This window comes from Panthera uncia (assembly GCF_023721935.1).
Source record: "Panthera uncia isolate 11264 chromosome D3 unlocalized genomic scaffold, Puncia_PCG_1.0 HiC_scaffold_8, whole genome shotgun sequence".
Taxonomy (NCBI): Eukaryota; Metazoa; Chordata; class Mammalia; order Carnivora; family Felidae; genus Panthera; species Panthera uncia.
This window is the reverse complement of record NW_026057586.1, coordinates 38659462-38679883: the sequence shown is the minus strand read 5'-3', so window position 1 is coordinate 38679883 and position 20422 is coordinate 38659462. Positions and strand designations below refer to the sequence as shown.

The 20422-nt window shown below is 38.3% G+C and overlaps 1 protein-coding gene across 1 annotated transcript in view; it reads left to right on the top strand.

Moving 5' to 3' along the window:
- ASXL3 (ASXL transcriptional regulator 3) overlaps positions 1–20422 on the top strand; it is a 122281-nt gene that overhangs the window by 25784 nt on the left and 76075 nt on the right. The window contains exons 6-8 of the mRNA XM_049619559.1: positions 5322–5443; positions 16889–17006; positions 17965–18084. Coding sequence (XP_049475516.1) covers positions 5322–5443; positions 16889–17006; positions 17965–18084 — 360 coding nt within the window. The remainder of the gene's footprint in view (positions 1–5321; positions 5444–16888; positions 17007–17964; positions 18085–20422) is intronic.

Genomic DNA, 20422 nt, shown 5'->3' with positions numbered 1-20422 from the left:
GCTCAGTCGGTTGAGCGTCCGACTTCGGCTCAGGTCATGATCTCATGGTCTGTGAGTTCGAGCCCCACGTTGGGCTCTGTGCTGACAGCTCGGAGCCTGGAGCCTGCTTCACATTCTGTGTCTCCCTCTCTCTCTCTCTGCCCCTCCCCCGCTCATGCTCTGTCTGTCTCTCTGTCAAAAATAAACATTAAAAATTTAAAAAGCCGTAATTGAAAGTTAACATTAAAAATAGATACTTTAGATAAATATAATGAAAATCAAATTTCACAGTTTAGTGTAATAAACTTTTATAGATCAACTGCTCTGTGCCTGTCTTTGCACATAAGTAAGTCCTGAGTTGCTGAAGCTGTGGGTGGTGAGGCAGGCAGAAGCACCAGTTGCGGTGAATGCCATGAATTCATACACTAAGTTCCAAGGAAACATGGAGGAAGGAGGAGTAAGCCTACCTCGGAGACTGGCACAGTCAGGAAGGCTTTGGGGGAAGCTGTTTGAGTTTGGTCTGCCAAGGTAAATTTGCTAGGCGAAGAGATGGAGAAGGGGATTCGAATGACGAATGATTAGAGCAAGCACAGTAAATACAGCAAGTCACTGTGTTCAGGAAATACCACAGGGTCTCAGTTGGCTGGATCCGAGACGATGGGAGTTGGGGAGGCAGACAAGATGTGAAACTAGAAAGAGAGACAAAGTCAAGGTTGCATTCTGTTTTCTCCCTTCTTTAGGTCTCGGTTTAAAGGTCGAAGCCCTCCTGTACCCTTTTCAGTGGATTAGTAATTACATTGTGGGGAGAATGTCCTATACCTTCTCTCTGTCACGCAGCTTTAAAAATAGGAGCCCTAACCCGTATTTTCTATTCAATTTCATCTTCAAGTTGAATGGTGAATGACAAAGGGGAGAGAGGAGGACAGCATGGAGACTCTAGAGTCAGAAATCCAGTCTTGCTGGCCAGTCACCAGTTGCTCCAGCCTTCAGGACTGTTTCATGATGGCCTGTAATCCTCCCTTTCTCTTTGCTCCTGAGCCTTCTAAGTAGAATATTTTGAATGAGGGCTTTGGGAATGTGAGTGTTAGTGAGATTGGAAGTGGTTGACAAACAAATACTGATAATCTCATTACCTGTTTGAATTTAAAGCTAGCAGATGAGCATTTAAGTATGTCTTTGGCTTTGCCTAGTTTTGGCAGCCAAGCAAATCGTAGACAGAAATAATACTTCTGTACCTTTTAAAAAAATGTCTTCTTGTCTTTGGTTTTTCCACCTATGGGAAGGGCAGGCAGTCTTGGAGGGTTTTGAGGTATAAATCCTGACATTCATTTTGTGATCATGCCAGTGAAGTTAGGGGGAAAAAAATCTGCATTCGTTTTTGAATACCAAGAACATATCACTTTCTAAGCTGCTTGTCAGTGTTTGATATTTATTGGATAAAACATCTGCCCTAATTCTTCAGTTTCCTGGTTTCTGTTATAATTTCACATACAAGGGATTTCCCCTGGTCCTTCCTTTAACATTAGTTTTTCTTTGGCTTGTATTTCATAGGCCAGGCTCAGTCCCTTATATAAATATTCAGGCAACTGTTTAAAATGAGCCCTGTATTATTTATTTATCACATCTGTTATTAAGAAAGCTGCAAGAATTAAATAAAAGTGAAAACCGTGTGTTTTGTCAGAATATGAATCTGCGTGAACCTCCACAATCCAGCTACTTAGTGAGTGTTTTTCGATTCAGCCACCCTCACCAGATACATGGCAGAAGAATGAATAAAATCCTCATATGCGCGTGCTAAGGGTCTATTTTTGTCAGTGCACACATATACACACACAGCACACACAGGCACGTACACACCACACATGCAGGTGCATTGTTTGGAGCTTATGGATGCACTGCATTGGGCATTTTAGTCTTTCCTGTCTTTGTTCACTTTATTCTTGATGTTTTTCCTTAAAAATAAGGTATTTGGTTTTTTTAACCCAAAGGAGCACTCACTTAGAGATTTTATTTTCTATTTTATTTACTTAAAAAAATTTTTTTTTAAATGTTTATTCATTTTTTCAGAGACAGAGACAGCGTGAGCAGGGGAGGGTCAGAAAGAGAGAGGGAGACACAGAGTCTGGAGCAGGCTCCAGGCTCTGAGCTGTCAGCATAGAGCCCAAAGTGGGGCTCAAACTCACGGACCGTGAGATCATGACCTGAGCTGATGCTTAACCGACTGAGCCACCCAGGTGCCCCCACTATTGTATTTACTTTTTTAAAGATTCTATAATTATGTTACTAGAAATAAATAATTAGGGGAAAAAATGGTTTTGTCCCAGGAGATAGGAGCAAGTTCCAGAAGAGGGGATCAGGGAGGAAATAAACTATATAGGAAGGAGTCCTCATGATGCTTCTCTCAAGGATAGGATGGACTGGAAGATAGAGCAAAATAGAATTTAGTGGAAGGAAAATGAGTCATTTTGAGAAAAAAACTTCATAGGATTCCTTGATGCTGTTTCGTTTTATCGCCCTGCCCTCCATCTGAAATTCTGGGCTTTAAGTTGAACAGAATCTTCCTTTTGGAAGCACAAAATACATGTGAATCACTATTGACATAGTGCAGTAGTGAATTTAAATCCAACAATGCAATATATTTTCTGATACTGAAATAGGTATCATGATATTCAGTGACTTTCTAGGTCAGAGAGAAATAGAGTGAGTTGTAAGGTACCTGTCATCCTCAGGAAGGAGAGCTGTGTACTGCTTATTGCTGCAGTCAGAAGAATATGAGGGGAATAGCAGGCTTCAATTACATACGTACTAATTCGGTATTTGTCATTTAAAAAAAATTAAAAATTTTTATTGGGAGGGACAGAGAGAGAGGGAGAGAGAGAATTCCAAGCAGGCTGCATGCTCAGTGTAGAGCTGCATGTGGGGCTCGATCCTATGACCGAGAGATCAGGACCTGAGCTGAAATCAAGAGTTGGACACTTAATCAACTGAGCCACCCAGGTGCCCCAGCATTTGTCATTTTTTGATCCTGCCTCACTGGAGTTTACCTTTGAAAGACTTAGGAATAAAAGTACTTCCTAATAAGCAAATTGGTAAATTTGTGTAGATGTTCAATATGCAGAAGCATTCTCCTGTTTTCCATAAATTCCCTAAAATCCAATTCCCTAAAATCCAAAATCTGCATTTTGTTCTCCTTTTTAACTAATCAGTGAGTTTCCATTTGTCTAGGTGGAAATACTACTCTAAGAACGTGAAGTAATGAAACGCATTTGTTAATGCCCACTTTGCTTGTGGCTCGGCTTTGAGGCCCGTGTAGTTGGCATCATTTGACCTGTTGGCCACATTCCTCTCAGTTCCCGGTTTGTTACACTTCATAGAGACCTCAGAACATCGAAAAGACCATGTGTATGATCACCATAAAAGTCAATTTATCTTTGGAATGTAAACCGATGATTGATTTCTAATCTTTCTTGAGTAAGATTTGGCAGTGTGTTAAGATTTAAGTGATCATTTCAGGGAGAAAAACCTAGGAGCCATAGTTCATGCAAGCAGTGTTATAAAATGTTTCTTAACTACAACGTTTAGAGTGTTTTAAGGAAAAATGTTGTATGGTATCACCTGATCTTTAATTCAGGGGCTTCTCTGACTCCATCCATGGGCAAATACTTTTGCGTCTTCAACCCTAGTACTCTCTGGGCCATTTGCTCTCATGTTTTTTCATGTCGGTGACTAAATGACTTGATCTCCCTGCCCTTATTAACTTCCTGTTACAGCACTTTCAACAGGATGCAACTAAATTAAACTTCTTTAGACACTAAGTTTTTGCATCAGTTGCGGGGCTTTGAGGCCGAATATTTTAAGTGGGAAACTATGGGTCTGGCCCAGGCTCCCATCTCTGCTATTTTGTTGGCTGTGATACTATTGACAAGTAGTTGAGCCTCTCTAAGCTCTAGTTTTCTCTCTCAAAAACAGAGACAATGCCTTTCCATCTTGCAAGGAAGCAGCAAGGAAGTGGCAAGGGTGAAATGAGATCACATATGTAAAGTGCTTGGCATTAATAACTAACAATTATTTCATGGTCCAAAACTTGTTCATTTTGTTTAGTAATCAGTACCTTGATTAATTTCTGTATTAAAAAAAAAACTTGACTAATTCTTTTTTTTCCTAACATTCTCTTTCATGAGCCACATTTTTAATTTCTAGGCAGCATGTGCTTGAGTCTATCTAAAGCAGCTTTAGTGTTCTCGACACTATGCACGTGCATATGCTTCCATTTTTGACTAGAACAATTTTTACTCCTCCACCTGCCTCTAGAGCTCAGGTCAGAATCCTCTCAAGTTACTGTTCCTTGGAAATTTTCTTGGATTAATGTTAACCCTGGTGCCCTTAAAAAGTCATATTTTGAGCTTTTCCAATATGTTCTCAAGTTATTTTTTTCCATCTAACTTCCTCTTGCCTCCTGCCTTTGACATATGCCTCCATTCTGCCACTAATTACAGTGCTTCCTTACTTTGATTTTCCAAATAGCTCTTTCCCCTCTGTTGTGCATAGAAAAGGGCCAGCGTCCGTGCTGCTGCCGAAGTTACTCAGTGGTTGACCTTCTCTCTCGGGTGGAAGGTTTGAGGACTGAAGAAGAGTTCTAGCTATAATCCAGGCATCATAGAGAAGAAAGTGAATGTGGGCCTTTGTCACCCATGACAGCAAGACATTGGCTCTTCTGCAGCCTTTTTGAAGAAAATGTCCTCTGTAGAATAGGTGACAGGAAAGCTTGACTGTGGTACAAGTGGGCAGAGTACGTGGTAATCTAAAGAGGGCACGGTTTCCTTGAACACAGTTGTCTTAAATTGACATCCAGAATCTCGGATTTTATTTTTCCTTCTCCATGGTAGATGTCTTGGCCCATAGGAGAAGATAAACGTGTCACAGTAGGCCGTAGAGTCTGTAGAAGGAGGGCTGGTAAATTGAAGAACAACATGGAGGTTGGTAGATTTGAAACAGTTTCGTTAGTTTACATTGTTTCTTCAAAAATACTATGCATTGCCCAAGTCTTGAGGCACATGTTATGTTTTTCTTTTTTATGTCCACACAACAGCCCCATGAGATAGAAATTACCATCAATTAGTGGGTAAGGAAACGGAGGTGTAGAGAGGTTACATGAAACTGTGGCCACACAGTTGTTAACTGATTTCTTCTCTCAAATCTAGATACTCTTCTTTTTACTGTGCTATTTGGCTTTATTTTAGGTATCCATTCTCAATTGGAGAGAAGCTCCAAGTGAGTTAATTACAGTGGGTATAAAAAAAGGAATTCAAATTAGTAATATCATTATCTCTCTGTGTCTCTAGTTTGTGCAAAGCAGGTAACTGATGAAGCATCTTCCACTCGAGATTCAAGCCTTGCTAACACAGCAGTACAGAGCAAGTTAGTGTCTTCCTTTCAACAACACACCAAAAAGGCTCTTAAACAGGTAAGAGAGCTGGCATTTGTTCTTTGTTCTACCTTCTTAAGGTGTTATGTGGAGAAAGAAAAATAGATAAGAACACAGCAATCAGAAAGCAACAGACGTGTCCTACGTTCAACCACTTCCATAATATTCTCACACTAATTTTACTCTATGCTGAAAACTAGGAGAGGCTTGGCTGAGAACTTTGATGTAAAAAAGAAGAGGGAAAATGTCCTTGGAATCATAAAAACTTATACTAAGATTTTCTTGAGTAAGGTTTATAGTAAACATACTGGGTTCATAAATGCATTGCATATGTTGAGAATAATGCCTCTGTGGTCTCATGTCTAACTGATAGCTGATGTAAAAAAATAAATAGATAATTTCTTTCTTGTTACTGAGATGCATTAAGTTACAAATAAGAAAAACAGTAATTGTGGCTTACTTTGAGCAAGAATGTCCATCAGTGAGTGTTTGGTTAATTTTGCAGTATCATCTTGATATTACATAAGCAGTCTTGAATTCTGCATCCTTGCCCTGAGATGGTGATGGGAGGGAATGGTTGTAAGATTGGCCTCCAGGCTTTGAGATACCCTGGCTTGAATTCTTGCAACTCTTGGCAAGACACTTTTCTTCCCTGAATCTCGACTTTCTTCTCTAGAAAATGTGGAAAATAATAGTACCTTTCACATGGGAATGACCTGAGGATTAAGTGAGGTGAGAAGTTGAAAGCACATGGTACAATGAGTGACCCGTTATAGTCACTCAGTAAATGTTAGCTATTGCTGCCACACTGGCAGATTCTGAATTGTGTGTGCAAGAGGAAAGGAGATGCCGTGGTTAGATGGGGACATTGCAGGATGGTAATACTGTCAGTAAGTGGAAAGCTTATGTATGTGGCTGTTCATGTGAAAATTCATGGCTTTCCCTTGTTTAACTGCTTTTCTCTTACATCTCTTACATATTTTATTTTGATCCTTTTTTTTTTTTTTTTTTTTTTTTTGAGAGGGAGAGAGAGCCTGAGCAGGGCAGAGGGAGGGAGGGAGGGAGGGAGGGAGGGAGAGAGAGAGAGAGAGAGAGGGAGGGAGGGAGGGAGAGGGAGAGAGGGGAGAGAGAGAATCTTAAGCAGACTCCATGTTCATTGTGGATCCCTACATGAGGTTCGATCCCATGACCCTTGGATCATGACCTTAGCTGAAATCAAGAGTTGGACACTTAACTGACTGAGTCACCCAGGCACTCCTGTTTTGATCCTTCTGTGACAGCCCCCTCAGTCTTACCTCCTTCAGGCCCTTACCAAGTCTAGGAAGAGAAGTATCATTCTAGAGATAAATTTATAACAAGGAAAGAGAAATCGTGTTTGTTTGTTTTTTATTTTTTTTAATGTTTATTTATTTTTGAGACAGAGAGAGACAGAGCATGAATGGGGGAGGGTCAAAGAGAGAGGGAGACACAGAATCGGAAGCAGGCTCCAGGCTCTGAGCTGTCAGCACAGATCCCGACGCGGGGCTAAAACTCACGGACCGTGAGATCATGACCTGAGCTGAAGTCGGACGCCCAATTGACTGAGCCACCCAGGCGCCCCGAGAAATCATGTTTTTTAAATAAAGTTAATTTTTTTTAAGTCTCACTAACCAGTAAAGTTCTTAATAGTCATATCCAATCTCCTAGACTTAGAATGTCTCCATGTACCTTCTCCTCTACTTCAAACAAGGACACTTAGGAAAGAAACTCAACATTTTTGTACTGAATTAAAATTACTTTTCTATTCTCTACTAATTATCGAAATTGCAGTATTTCCTTTCATTGGTATTGTATTTAAGGTAATTAGTGTTGCATCAAATAATCTTTGGTGAGCTTGCCATTTCTGTCTTGTGAAATGTTTTAAATCAAAGAACAAAATTGAATTCAGTGTTGAGATCCCTTTTTAATTGATGAAATAAAGGACGGATGACAGGGAAGTCTGGGAAAAGGCTCATTCAGGCGGCAAATAGGATGCAGATAATAAAATACTAACCGGGATAGAACAAAGGATGTAAAGCTGGATACTGGTACTTGTAGCACTTAAGAAACATAGATACAATCATAAATGAAAGTCATACTTTTGAAGGGCAGTGATTTAAAAACTATGTACATTATGAAACATCCCTGTGTATGAATGTAAAGATAGAGATTCAAATCCATGTATTGTTATGTCCCATTATTTTTTACTTTCTTCATTTAGGTTTCATATTACTGGAACATGTTTCGTATTACTGGAACATGTTTTGCCATTACTAAAACATTTTTTAACTTTGAGTTAGTGTTTTTGTTTTGCTGTAGAGCATGTGCTCATGGGAACTGCCACTTGCTTGCTTAGGATTTAAGCCTTGTTTTAAGAAACCTGTCCTGTAAGCTTCTTCATGTCCTAGAAGAGTATTAATTTCTTAAGATTTCATATTATATAACCAAATAGCAAATTAGCTACAGTGAGAATATGGCACAATATGTAAAAGATATGCTAATGTTAGATTAATAATCAAATTCATATTGGAAATACATTTAGAAAAAAGCTGTTCTTGCAGAATTTTGCCCAGATTCCCTGTAATTGCTGAATTTCTTAAGACAGCATTTCAAAAATTGACTGAACATGAAGCATTTTAAATTGTAGCAGCCTCAGCAAATTTGCAGCTTTCTTTTCTTTTGGATAGTTGGATGGCTATGACCAAATAGAATTCGCTCTAAGTGTATGTATGTGTGTGTGTGTGTATATATATATACATATATATATATATATATATATGTATATATATACACATATATATATATGTGTGTGTGTGTGTGTGTGTGTGTTTTCTCTACTTGTGAATATGTTCTTGTGTGTATAAATGCATGTATAAGTCATAATCTCATGAATGCAGGGCCAGCTGAATGACCCTAATAATAATTACATTAGCTGATATTTACTGCTCTGAATTCTAGACATTATGCTCTGCATTTTATATATACTATGTCATTGAATCCTTATAGAAATCCTTTAATGTGTGTACTAGTATTCCCATTTTTCAAATGAGGAAAATAAGGCCCAGAGACTTTAGCTAACTTGCCCACAATTGTCCAGCTAGTGAGTTTGGGAGATGATATTTGAACCCGGAATCATAGTTTTAGATTCTTCCCTCTTAACGAATACTGCCTTTTAGCATATGGTATGTAGTATGTAGTATGATATCCAAGGACATTTACATTCTTCAGTATTTGTATAATGTAAGGAAAGCAAGACAGCAAAGTCATTAATATTATTTTCGAACACAGACTGCTTATGCTCAGCGTCAACACTTATAATGGTAGACACTCAACTATATCAAATATATAGCTCTTTTTTTACCAGAAGTATATTCTGAGTCAGTAGAACTCTAGTAATATAAGTGTATATTGGCCCATGTAGAATCTTAGAAAGAAGTAGGTGGAAAAAAAGAAAATAAACAAAACCCAGTAGCTTTGTAAGACTAAATGTAGCAAAAAAAATAATAATAATTTAAAATAAGCCTTCATGCAAACTAAGCCAGACATGATTTCTCAGATCTGAGGCTCTGTCTCCGCCCCCACCACCACCCCCACCTGAAGCATGTTGCCATAGAGAGTGGCTCTTGTACTTCGCAGCACTCTGGATTGCAGTGTAATTATAGGCTGGACGATAGGGAGGCTAGAATGTCCCTTGCCTGTTGATACAGAATATTGTCATTGCTCCTAAATATTTGGGTCCCTTTTACTTTCTAATCATCAAAATGTTAGTTAGCATCATATGTTAGATACAATTACCTGAATAATATATTGTCATCTCAGTAGATTATTTTTTTCTGAATAAGCATATTCCAAATAAAACATATTCAGAAGCCTCTGGAGAGTAGCAGATTGCTGATTATTACCTTGTTCCCTGTCTTCTTTCCACCTTGTTTTTTTTTTAGTTGTAATGATCTTAAAAAGTATGAAATGATTAGATTTTGAATTTTAAAGAAGGATAATTAAGAGAGATTAAATTTTGGAAGTTTTTAAACAGCAGAATCAAATGTAACATTAAGGAAGGATGAGTCTGTTATGGGATGTAACATGGTGCAGAGTAGAACCTTTCTATGCTGTTGCTGTTGTTTTATTTGAGTTCCTTCATTATTTAGGGTGGTAGAATTTTTTCATAAAGTGGCAGTTTTAGGCAGTTTTTCCCTCTTCATATCACAAAGCAGATATGGTCTTGGTATTTTGCTTTAGCTTTATATGTTTGACCACTACTGTGAAATTCCAAAGGTTATGTTGCGCGATGGCAGTTTCTGAACATGGGCGTTGACATTTATCATACTAGCAACAATGCAAGTTGGTGGTGCCTGACACAGCCAGCTGTTTTGTATGTGTGTATTTCTAATTATTTTAGCATTCACAGCGTGTGGTATTTTCACATTTTTCAGTAAAGGACTTATTGCATTCAGTGCATTCTTAAGTTACATTGTTAGTGTTGTTTCTCTATTCAAATAAAGCAGGCATTACTGGTTTATGCAAATTCCAAGTGAGCGCAGAGCCTGTGATTTTAGGTTTTATTTTATTTTTCATTAGAGTAAAACGAGAACCATTCATTTTTTTTTAGAGTTATCTGACAAGCCTTTCTGTTTACAAAATGAAATGTTTATTTAAAGGCTTTTTTTGGGTCCCTTTTTACAAGAGAATATCACAATACATCTCTAGAGAAAAGGATGCTCAGTCAGCATCTTTTGATTTCTTTCCTTTTGCTTAAAGCCAGAATTGTAATTGATGTATGAAAGGATCTTTACTTTTCCCTGACTGGTTTAGCTCTGTTTGCTTCCTATTATGTTTTCCTTTAGAACTTACTTAGAAAGTGAGTTCATTTCCAAGTTGAAGCCTGTTTTTTGTTTTTTTTCCATACTGAATAGTACCTGGAAGTATTAAACTTGGTTGGTGCCATGTACTCTGTGTAACTTGGGTGTGTTGGACATTATATACGTGGACAGCTGAAAGGTATATTCCTTCATAGTAGACTCATTTACACTTGCCATCTTCTTATGTTTTGATAACGTGTGTTCCTGGCTTTGAAATTACAGGGTTTAAACTTGTTCAATGAGATATTCCATTAGCATTTCAAAGTATAGCTAAGACTTGGTTAGTTGGAAGTACCTCAATGATATCATCCCCCTAAAATGAATCAAGACTAATACGTTAAGACATTACATAATGTCAGTGTCAAAATAATGCAATGTTATAGATTGATCAACAGGGCTGCCTCTAGCTAATTGAGACCTTTGGTGTGAAGTAGAAAAAGCCACCTTTTGTAATTTATCACAACGAAATAAAATCTCCCTTTTAGGGTACCCTTGTGAAGAACAAACCTCCCACCACCATCTAAAGTGACTCTCCTAGTCTCATTTTCTTAATCTATTATGTGGCTTTCTATTGTCCAGGCCTTGGGATATCCAAATTTAGATAATGATAAACTAAGTTACATTTAACTTCTGTGATATTTGTAGCAGAGTATAAAACAGGAATTTTCTTGTTCTTCTGGAATTTTAGCTAAAGCTCAAAACTGAGGACAATGGGATACACGTATACCTGTTGTAAAGAGAGGTGCCAGACACAACCTCAAAGGACTTAGTGAAAGAAGCCTAGACGGCCCTTGATCATGGATCAATAGTTGATATAAAAAAATAGCTCAAGATTTATTTGGAGGAGTATTAACCAAGGAGATTTTATTAAAGTGTATAGAGCTCTGCTACATCCTCTCTCTTGGTGAAAGGAGGCACAGTCTAAGTGAGAGAAAGACTCGGACAGAAACATTCATGAAGGATGGGATTTTATATGTATGTATGTATATATGTATGTATATGTATGTATGTATGTGTACGTATGTATGTGTATATACATATATATGTATATATGTATACATATATATATTTCTCATTTATATTTTATATGTTTATTTTTATTTGTATTCACACACCTACATATATACATATGTACATACACACTTTTACATGTAGGTGTGTATATATATGTGTGTGTGTGTGTGTGTGTGTGTGTATATACATATATAGTTATAACTAGATGATAAGTACATAGGTAACGTTATCTATATAACTAGATAATGTATGCCATCCAAATCTAGCAGTTGGCCTCCTGCCTCCCCAAAGATTGTAATTCTGTGACTGTGGTAATACTGGATGAGACAACTTTGACCTATTATTCACCTCCTTTTCAACTCCCAATCCTGGGGAGCCCAGATATGGAGGAAGAAAATGGAGGAAGAGTAAAATCAGGAATCTGTTAACTAATGTAGTTTTTGACCCGAAGCATTGGTGTGATCTGGGAGAGCAGAAAGAAGGCTTTATAGTCAAACTCATGTTTTTAAGCCTGAAAAATGAGACTGTGTAAATACTTGAAGATGACCCGAAAAGCTGTATGTTGTATGTAAAGTATTGTCCAGAAATGGAAAAGGGAAATTGGTCAGAACACATATGAAGGCAACATTAGGAGAATAAAGTTATTTCTTGATTGTTCCATGCCAATCTCTGCCTTTTGAATAAACCAGGAATATAATTTACAGAGAAATAGATGAGAGCTTTTCTATTTTTATTAAAATTATTTTTATGAGTTTTTTATTTACACTTAGTAAATATTTACTGAGCACCTAGTATAGCCCATATCATCTTCTAGTCACTGGGAATATGTTAGTGAACAAAAAAAAGATGAAAATCCTTGTCTTTCATAGAGTCTGTATTCTAGGTTGGGGAAGAGAAGAGAAAATGACATTACACAGTATAATATACTTTCCATGGGAGGAGAATAAGGCATAGTGGGTGTTGGGGATGGAGAATATGGTGGGAAATGCAGTGTAAGAGTTTGTGACCTGAATGTTTGTGTCCCCCACATTTCATAAATTGAAATCTTCGATTTGATGGTATTTGAAGATGAGGTCTTTGGAAGTTTTAGGCCAATAGGGCCGTGCCCTCCTAAATGCGGTTAGTGTTCTTACAAAAGAGACCCTACCACAGTTCCCTAGCCCCTGTCTGCCTCGAGAGGATACAAAGAGAAGCCCATAGTCTAAAGGAGGGGCCCTCACAGGTTCACACTGGCACTGTGATCTCAGGCCTCCAGCCTCCAGACTGTGTAGAATGAATTTCTGTTGTTTACAGGTTACCCAGTCTGTGTTACCTTGTTCTAGCAGCCCAGATGGGCAAAGGCAATGAGTAGACTCAAGTATATGAGGAAATGAACCATTCAGATGCCTGAGGGAAGAGCGTACATGCACAGAAAAGAATTCATGCAGAGGCTCTGAGGCAGAAGTGTTACTGGAGTGTTAAAGGAACCTTCCCTAAAGGGCTCAAAATGCTCAGAACTGCTGGGAAGCTTGTCCAAGGTGTGGGGTGCAATGTACTGCATGCAGTGGAGCCTTATAGATGTGTGCCGAAGAAGTGTGTAAAGACAGAGTACACTTATTTCTTGGAAGACACCCAGTGCTTTCTCTTTGCGAGGCCTCTTTCACATCTCCAGTGCACAAGTACCAGTGTGGTCACTGTAGGCTGTGGGAAGAGACTGGGGTTGTACAGCTGCCTTTTGCTTTGGCCATAAATCCCCTGTTCCTAATAAACCCTTGGCAATCATTTCGGGGAATTCTTTTCCATTTCTGTAATCTTCCTAGTCTTTTTTTCCAGCTACCCTGGCTATTTATTCCTTGAACCGCCAAAGAATTTTCCTGATAGGGGTCTCAATACTGTTTTTTAAACTGATTGGAGATTCTGCCATCTTCACGTGGCTGGTTCTTCTTGTCATTTGGATTTCCTCTCAACTGTCACCCCCCAAGACGTTTTCCTTCCCACCCCAGTTATTCTCCCTCATCATCCTGGCATAATTTTCTTAGTACTTGTGTGTATGTGTAAAACTATGATGTTTATTTTCTGTGATTCCTTGTCAGTCTTTTGCTAAAATGTGAAATAATGAAGACAAAAATGTTTTTGTCTTATTCATTGCTATGGATCAGCAGTGCGTATACCGGACTACAACAGTAAGTCCTCAAAAAATGCATTCGTTACAGAATGAGTAAATTAGATAGATATAATTAACATTTATTGAATATTTACTATGTGCTACAAATAGTGTTAAATATTGTTCTGTGATTTCATATTTAAAACATCTTACCAACACTGTTGTCTCTGTTTTATAGGGACATTTTGCCCAAGCAATTTACCCAGCCTTACTCAGCTGGTTAGTTAATTCTTTCTCTGCCTCTGCAACCTTGCCCTTACCGAGTGCACCACACAGTCAGTAAGATGGCTCCGCGCCAGTCCCTGTTCCTCTACAGATCCTCACATTATAAGCCCTCTGCTGGGCAGTGGTTAGACTCATTTATCTGGTGAGGTGAGGACCATTGGGATCGGTGCGTAGTAGGTCTCGAAGGTTGGTGCCCTCAGCCCGAGTTTAGCTCAGTCATCTTTGTTTTGTCTGGTACATTGTTTAAAAACAGGAAGACTCACCTAAAAATCTAGTTGTGTCGCATCTGTTGAGTACTTACTGCCTCTTCCAACGGGATATGTGCTTTCCCACTCACTTCCGCGTCCCACTGTCATTGTCTCACCCCAGCCGATGTGCTCCAAAAAAGTACTGCACATTTTTCAAGGGATTGTGAGGAGACATGCAGCATATGTGTGAGTGGTGGATGTGCCCGCCGTTGCGGAAATAGAGTTATGTAACCAAACAACCCATGAACGACTAGCTTCGTTACTTGCAGGACGAACACCCTACAACAAGAAAACAGGGATCGCTATTAATACAGGAACCATTGTACTACAGCCAGCCTCATGGACATGACAAGTGCCAGAGTTTTCTTGTTTGGAGCCCACACGATCCCAAGTCCCTCACTTAGCACGGTTTGCCTCTACCTCCATCCACATTTTGATCTGCTTGGAAGGTGTCCTTAGTGTCCAGAGTCAAATAAATCCTGCTTTCTGGGAAGTGAATTGGAATCTGCAAGTTAGCCTAAAGTGACCATGAATCTAGTAAATGTGATCAAGATGCTCCTTCTAATAACTGAACTGTGGTTCTCCTTGAGTTTGCCTCATAGCCTGCTGCTTCACTGCTGTCACTGGCCTTGCAGTAAACAAAGACTTCCCAATTTTTGTTTATCTGCCCGTAGAAATGTTACTTGGGGTCAAATATAATGCATGTTTTTCAGAAGTAAAACAGGAAAGTGTGCATATTTTAAATACACTTAAAATAATTTTTTTAATTGGGGACATTTAGTTTTGGTCACCGAGAGACATTGTTTCATTTCAGTATTTAAAAATACTGTGTTAAGAAATATTCATTCAAATTTCTGTGTACGTATTTATTTTAAAAAATCATTGAAATGGTCTCAATACTGATTAGTATTCCTTTTTCCCTACCTTGGCTGCACCTTGACGCTCTGGGTGGTGCTGGCATGGCCGGTGGTGGTGGTTCTCTTCCTCTTGCCTCCCCCTCCCCCTCCCCGTCGTGGTCGTCCTCCTCCTCCCCCTCCTCCTCCCCCTCCTCCTCCATCTCTGTCATGCGTGCTGTCTGTCCCGCTGCTAATTTTTCTATAGTAGAGTCCTCTCAGGACAAAATGTTTATTACTTTAGTTATTATCTACCAAAAATGCTATGAAAAGACATGGCATCTTTAACTTTATGATTCCAGTTCTAGGTAGCACCTGTGTTTAATCTCTTTTTCTTAAGCGGTATTTTCAAATATATACCTATCCACCCTAACATAAAATGAATATTTTTTAAAATACTCACTTGGATTGCGAAGGGAAATAGTCGAAATCTATGATGTATAGACTCCTAAAAATTAATCATTCTTTGTACACAGGTTATTGTTTTGTGAAGTCTTACGTAGTAGGCAAAAATGGTCTTAATTGTAATTTGAGGCACTGTGTTGCCTCATTCTGTTTTGTTATTGGATTGATAGGTTAATGTCTATAAAGGGCTTTGAGCTTTTACACCAGGCTATAGACATTTATGCAGTTATGTACACCTTGATGAAAAAAAGTAGTAAATGTCCTAAATATTTTATGACACACATGTTCTCATTAAATATATTATTGACAGCAAGCAAAAGGTGAGGAGGAGGGCATTTTATTCGGGTTTGATCTCTTGTCCCCACATGGTGCCTCGTATTTGACAAAAGCCCAGGAGATGTAGGAATTGAAGGGAAGTTGCTTGTGTTACTAATAGCCAACAGTATCGTTTGTAATAGACTCCCCCAGCCACTCGCTTTGCCATCTGGTTCTAAATCTCATCTGAATCTGCTTTCTCTCATTTAAGTGGTGTTTAATTTTTCACTTCTGTAATTATTTGATTGCTAAATCTTATGGTCTACAAGTTGGACATTCAACTAATACCCTTTGCAAATACAGTGACATTGTTTCTGACAGCAGGGGATATATAGTCAGTGCAGTATTTTAGGAGGTTGTGACAACTTCTGGTCGAAGAACATTAATCAAGTAACTGAGTTGTTATAAAATTGGTAGAAATGACACAGAAGCCAGGAATAAAAATGTTTGAGACTGTCTGTGGTCAGCCTTTTAACCTTTTGAGGAATTTTAGCCTCCCTGTAACTGGGAATTTAATGTCTCTTCAGTTTCATGTGCTGAATACCCTTTTTATTACAGGTAATTTTCTGTGTAAAGCGATCCACTGGATAAGCTGTATTTCAGAACTTTTAAATGTCTTTTATTACATTATCATCGCTGTGGTTGATTCATTTATGAAACACAAAGCACTCCCATTTGGAGAGGTTTATTCTCGTATCAATTTTTTTTTTCCTGGATTTGCCAGAACGCCGTCATGTTCGTGTTCTGAAGGTTAATGCCCAAAGTCAAGCAGACAGAAGCCGAGTGCTGCAAGGTTTCCAAGATTAGGACTGATTCCCTTCACAGAAATAAATGATTCCTGCCATGTTCAGTGATTTTGTGCAGCGCTCCCCACGGCTGAGTGAGTGCATCAATACTGTAGTCCTTACCTGCTGTACATACTGATGACACTCGGTGTTAACTTGATTGACTGAGCAGTGCACTGGAGAGGACGCACCTGCAAGAGAAGTGCAGACACATATATTTTTATCCTGGTCTTGAAACATTTATTTTGCATTTATTTTACTTGGGAGCCATGGCTTCAAGTTCCATGGGCTCCCAAGCCATGCTGCCGAGGTAGAACAAACCTTTAAGTGCTGCTTTGTTTTCAGAATTATACCCCAAAACGCTCTCAGGTTGATACCCTTTGCCAAAGCCTGATTTTATGCTTTTGAGGGAAAATGACATGAAAGTGACATTAAGAATCAGGATAAATTAGTGACTCTGTGGAATTTAAGTCTCTTAAGAGGTGGTATCTAGTGGTGGGCAAATGGACCGTTTAATTCAATCATGAGAAATCATTTTGGCTATATTTTTATGTTATATTTTATTATCATGTTTTGTAGGCTTTGAGGCAGCAGCAGAAAAGAAGAAATGGAGTCTCAATGATGGTAAACAAGACTGTTCCTCGTGTTGTTTTGACACCATTAAAGGTGTCTGATGAGCAGTCGGATTCGCCTTCAGGTAAAGAGCTCAAATATTGTATGCTTGGCCAGTTTCTGCCCGAAGGAGACTTCCTCACTGTGAGAGATGTCACAGATTTGCTCTGCAACTGAATAATATTTCTACTTGAGGTTTCATTTTAATTTTTTTATACTTTTGACTCTTTCAGTGATTCAAACCTAACAGGGCATTTTGTTCTTAAGAAAATAAAAGGCACCAGCCCTTTCATCATCAAAGGACTTCATTTGCTGATGTCAATAGGTGTAAGAAAATGTGTGGGACTGCTAGGTGGATTTTTCTGTTGTGGCTTTGGCTTTTGTTTGAATGTTGAACTTTAATGGTGGACCCCATGCTGGTGTGTAATGCCATCAAAAGCAGTTCTTCCGTGAGTGTGAATTTGTTTTTCAGTCTTCGGCAAAATCGGGCATCCTTTATTAGTTTCTGTGTTCTGGGAACATTCTTCTCACCTCAGTGCAGCCCTGACCTTTTCTTCTAATTTACCTTCTGTCACTTTATCAGCTATGTACCATTCTATTTATTATAGGTTGATGTGTGTATTTTCTGTTCCTGTTTCAGCATAAAGTTATTTCCAGAGGTTTGCTCTCTCCTTCTCTTCAAGCCTCTCTTCTGCCTTCATGTTTCTGTCTCTGTCTTGCATGGTCTCTAAATGGTATAGTATTGTTGAAGCTTATTCATGTGTTTTTACAAAAGATCTGAGTGTTTCTTTTAAAAGCTATCAGATCAGAGAACGTGTTTTTGACTCCACTATTAGGCCATCTGTTCCTGCTTTTTGTTCTGTTTGATTGATTTATTGGGCTTTTCTCTTTATATCCAGTAGAGGAATCAGATTGTGGCCAAAGGTAGTGAATTAACTTATAGAAAAGGAGATTATATCTATGGTTTTTGAAACAATTTTAGATTTTTCTTTTCAAGGACAGCAAGAGGAAGATAATGACATAATAACTATTTCCTTTTTTAGGCTCCGAATCTAAAAATGGTGAAGCAGACAGTTCAGATAAAGAAATGAAACATGGGCAAAAATCTCCCACTGGAAAACAAACAAGTCAGCACTTAAAACGATTAAAAAAGTCTGGTTTGGGTGAGTGTTCAATAGCCTATGACATTTCACGTTTTAGAGATTTGTATCTTTTTCAGTGAAATTACAGAAAATTCTTAGGACATTTTTTTAATGGATAAACAAGGAAACTTAAAATTCTTTCTAGTTTATTTAAACCAAAAAAGATACTAAATAAGAAAATACAGTTCCAACAGATTGGTCTTAAGTGTATTGCTGAATCTGTACACGATATTATTGGGTGAAGCAGAGGCTAAAGGTTGGAGATTTAAAACGATCTGTGTATTCAAGAAATTATCTGCCAAGTCATGATTTTATCTCCTATGCCATGTTTTGTTCCTGCAGCCGGGTTTCAGTTTATTGGGATATACTGTATTGGGGGAAAAAGACAACTTTCTGTAAAGAGTTCATTGAACCATAGAGGACATTGTCAGTGGGGTCCTGCTGCAGTAAAACTGCTCTGCCTCGCTTGTCATCTGTGCTGCTTGAAATATTCAGCAGTGCCTGTCGGAAAAACAGCGTAAAACTGCCGACAAGTGTGGGAGACACAGTCCCTGGGTCCTGAGACTCAGCACCAGGTTTTCCTCTGCAGATTTCCTTCCTGATAACTTTCACCAGGAATTCAACAGCAGCATTCAGGGAAAACGTAATATGAGAATGAAAAAGATGAAAAAGAAAACACATCTGGGGCTGAACATTGTAATTCTCTACCGAATCTGCCTTGTTGGATGTCTGGACCTAATGGCTTCTTTCTTTCAGTTATTTCACCTCTGAGCAAGGGTAACGATAATGACCTGGATCTTTGTAATGTTTTGTAAAATGGTTGGTAGAAACTACAAAGTTACTGACCTGAACTTTTTTATTGGTTCTGCCACTTACTTTCTTGGCAACTTAGGGTAATTCTTATTTGCAGTTCATGTGTTTATAGAATTCAAGCAAGTGTTTAACTTTATAACTTGATTCTATATTTACATATAGAATAAAGTTCAGGTTAGTAACTTTGTAAGAAAGGTTTATTGATCTGGGTTTATTGATTGCCTATCAATCATATATACCAGGAATTTTGCTAAATCCTGGGAGCGAGCTTGCTTTCTCCCTCTCTCTCTCTCTTTCTTTCTTTCTTTCTTTCTTTCTTTCTTTCTTTCTTTCTTTTTAACTTTTTAAAGTAATCTCTCCACCCAACATGGGGCTCAAACTCATGACCCCAAGATCAAGAGTCTCATGCTCTACCAACTGAGCCAGCCTGGCACCCTGTTGCTTTCAATAAAAAGTCTTTGAATAGGATTTATATATCTTCAGATAAGATCTCTTTGGGGAAGCAGAATTTATTTTTGTTTTACATTCTTGGCATGTAGTATAATTACCTCTTTTGCATTATTTCCAAGGCTAAATAATTTTATAATTTTTGTGTAGCCCCAATGCATGAATATGTGTTTGTGTATAACCTCAGTTATGTATATACTGATGGGGTTTTTTGTTTGTTTGTTTGTTTGTTTTCTAGTCTTTTGGGTATTGTAAAGTTTGTAATTTAATAGAAGTAGTTTCTAAAATAGAAAACTATACTGGGAGAGTGACATGTAAAGAATGTACTAAAAAAAAAAAAGTCATGTTATTGTATCGTAAGTAATTTAAAAGTCAGTGACCTTCAGTTAAAAATGGCCTGCTACCAACCTCAGTAAAGCCAATGCCATATCATGAGTTTAAGAAAATTCAAGGCACAGGGGCCACCCTATTTAATTACTTAGCTAACTTCAGTACTGGAAGTCAAGTGGAGTGTGTATTAGGTGATCAGGATCCTGTCAGGTGTTCAGGTCTTTAGTCAGGATCTCTTGTATTCCGGCTATTGTTACCTAGAAGCCCTACATGGCAGTAAACATCTTACATGTTAAAAATTGTGTTGTCAGAATATTTCAGCTGGCTTGTTAGCAAATTACAAAGGTGATAAAGAAGACCACCGAGTTCTTTTTAACCTTTTTTTTAAGACTGCAAAATAGTAGAATAATGAAGCTACATCACTGAAAGAATGTAGAAGTGAAATAATATTCACTGCCCATATTTAATGCCATGGTCTAGGTATTTTGACAGAAGTTATCTCATTCAATACTGCCTTCAGTTATGTACAGTGGAATTATGTTCATTTTTCAGCTGAAGAAGCTGAGGCCCCAAGGGTTAAGGAGGCTTCTCGTAAATGACATGGCTAAGATAAAAGCCAAGACATAGCTAACTCCAGAGTCTAAACCGTTATGTTGGGTATCTGAATGTCAAATCATCTAGCCTGTACTCTGGACTTGACCATTATGTTGGGTATCTGAATGTCAAATCATCTAGCCCGTACTCTGGACTTGACCATTATGTTGGCTAT